This window comes from Eimeria mitis, genomic scaffold (assembly GCF_000499745.2).
Source record: "Eimeria mitis Houghton genomic scaffold, Emh_scaff5237, whole genome shotgun sequence".
In the NCBI taxonomy this organism is placed as follows: Eukaryota; Apicomplexa; class Conoidasida; order Eucoccidiorida; family Eimeriidae; genus Eimeria; species Eimeria mitis.
In genome coordinates, this window is record NW_013573522.1 from 1 (window position 1) to 2,027 (window position 2,027).

Genomic DNA, 2,027 nt, shown 5'->3' on the forward strand with positions numbered 1-2,027 from the left:
TCGAGAGCGGTCACGATCTGTTCCCACTGCTCCTCTCTGCAGAACACACACCGAGAAACAAAAACAATCCCCAGTCAGAACAGAACAGGGAGAAATAGAAAACGTAGGGCTTGAGAAAACTCACGTGAAAGGGGCCTTCGCTCCGTCGGCAAGTACATCAGGTGCGGTCATGCAAATCAAAGCCGAGGCTGTTTCGGTGTTTTGTTCAGCGTTGCCTCTTGCGCTGGCGGCTGCCGCTCCGGCTGCAGACGTCTTTTTAGTGCAGGTGACGACACGACAGTCTGCAGTAGCATCCTTTGTAGGGTTGTACAGGGCCACGAAAGATACGTTCTCCTGAGTGTCGTAAAGCTGCTCGCCTTCCTTGTTAGCCGGAGGCAATCCATCAAAGTTGCTGTAGGCGTCCTTCCACTTATCCACAACGGCCTTGCAGTCCACGGAATCGGCATCGTCAATCGCAAGGTATGCGTATGTGCCGCTCTGGAACTCAGCTTTATCCTCAGTGTCTGTAGCGCTCCTTGATTTTGTCTTGGTCTGGAGGCAGCAGGAGAACTGGCAAACACCGAGGTGAATTGGGCACACGGGAAGTACCCTTTGGAGGGCAGTTAGTGGTGTAAACGACCTACTGGAATCAAGGCTTCGCACACAGGCTTCCAGGCCCAGTTAGTTTGTTCGTCTTGCGGGAAATCGCCTCCTTTAGGCAGCCTGCTTGTTGCTTTAGTTGCTTTTGTGAGTTCGCTGAACCCAGCCGCCACACGGGCAGCATTGACCTCCTCGAGGCACTTTCCCTCATCTCCTGCAGCAAAGAGAGCAAATCACTCCGCATTCGTGACGAATCCTTTGCAATCAAAAAATTTTACGCTGAGACTTTTAGATTCGCGGAAAGCCTGCATGTTCTTCCCTGGAATTGTGCCCTGTTCCGCACACTATGCTGGACTTGCCAGGTGACGGGCTCGTGCCCAGCGAGAAATGCCAAGCACAGAAGAACACATGTTGCTCGGAAACCTACCCAAGGCTACATTATAAGTTGTCTGGTCGGCTGGGGGATCGCTGACGGGATTGCCGTTGGCTCTGGCTAGGAGGAAGAGCGAGGAACTGACGACTGTGAGCAGTTTGAGGGGCGCCATTCCCACTGTAGGGTTGTTTACGTAGCCGAACGCGAAGCGCAGATGCAACCCGAAAGTTCATCAAGATGCATCAATCATTTTCAAACCACATTAACTATGACCTTATTGCTTGCTTCAGAGGCTCTGAGGCGGTCGGCGCCTGGGGTGCACATGACGCTGTTCCTGTTCCTGGTGGGCAGGCCGGCGCACTGCGACTGAGCTACGCAGCCTCTTGCGATCCCAGCAGACGACAAATAACTAAAAAACAATACATATTATTATTACAATACAAAATATTCTAGACATGGTGAGGGAACATTGACACCGAAGCAATGAGCTCGCAGAACACGAATGCAAGTCTTGCACTTCCACTGCCGGCAGCGAGGCAGGCTTTTTGCTGGGGAAAAGGCAGCCTATTTCCCATTCGAAAACCTGGTTATGCTTTATTAAGAATGCTACAATGAACAGTAAATACATGTTTTCCTGCGCTGATCGCTGAGTTGAGACGGAACGCCGGCCTGCAGCTGGTGTCCCACAGGACCTCGTTCGGCACCGCAGTGCTCATACACCATGCCGCGACCGTGGAATTGTATGAAATGCATGGTTTCCAGGATTATTGAACATTATGCAGCCTATTTCAATTAATTGCTGCTCACTCGCCGGAACCCCGAGGCATTCCACAACGAACCATGACCGGCTCGCCTCGACAACGCGAGACTCGTTCTCCGTATGGAGCAGAAGAAGGAAAAGAACCTGATGTTATTGTACCCCCACACATTATTAAAAGCCTCTATCAACTGCTGCATTAGTCACTTGCTGCGTCGTTGTCCCAAATGCTTTTGTAGACGCCTGTGAAAAGCCATTGTATCAGCTTGGTTTCAGAGACTCGCGTAGTTTCCAGACTAGCCCATGTTTTTGCAACAG

At 51.3% G+C, this 2,027-nt stretch overlaps 1 protein-coding gene across 1 annotated transcript; it reads right to left on the reverse strand.

The window, feature by feature from the left end:
- Positions 1-120: 120 nt before the first annotated feature.
- EMH_0080720 (SAG family member) lies at positions 121-1,124 on the reverse strand (the record flags this gene model as incomplete). The annotated part of the gene is made up of 3 exons (XM_013500291.1): positions 121-531; positions 624-793; positions 1,007-1,124. 3 exons carry the CDS (start codon positions 1,122-1,124, stop codon positions 121-123), a joined length of 699 nt encoding a protein of 232 aa, XP_013355745.1.
- Positions 1,125-2,027: the final 903 nt, after the last annotated feature.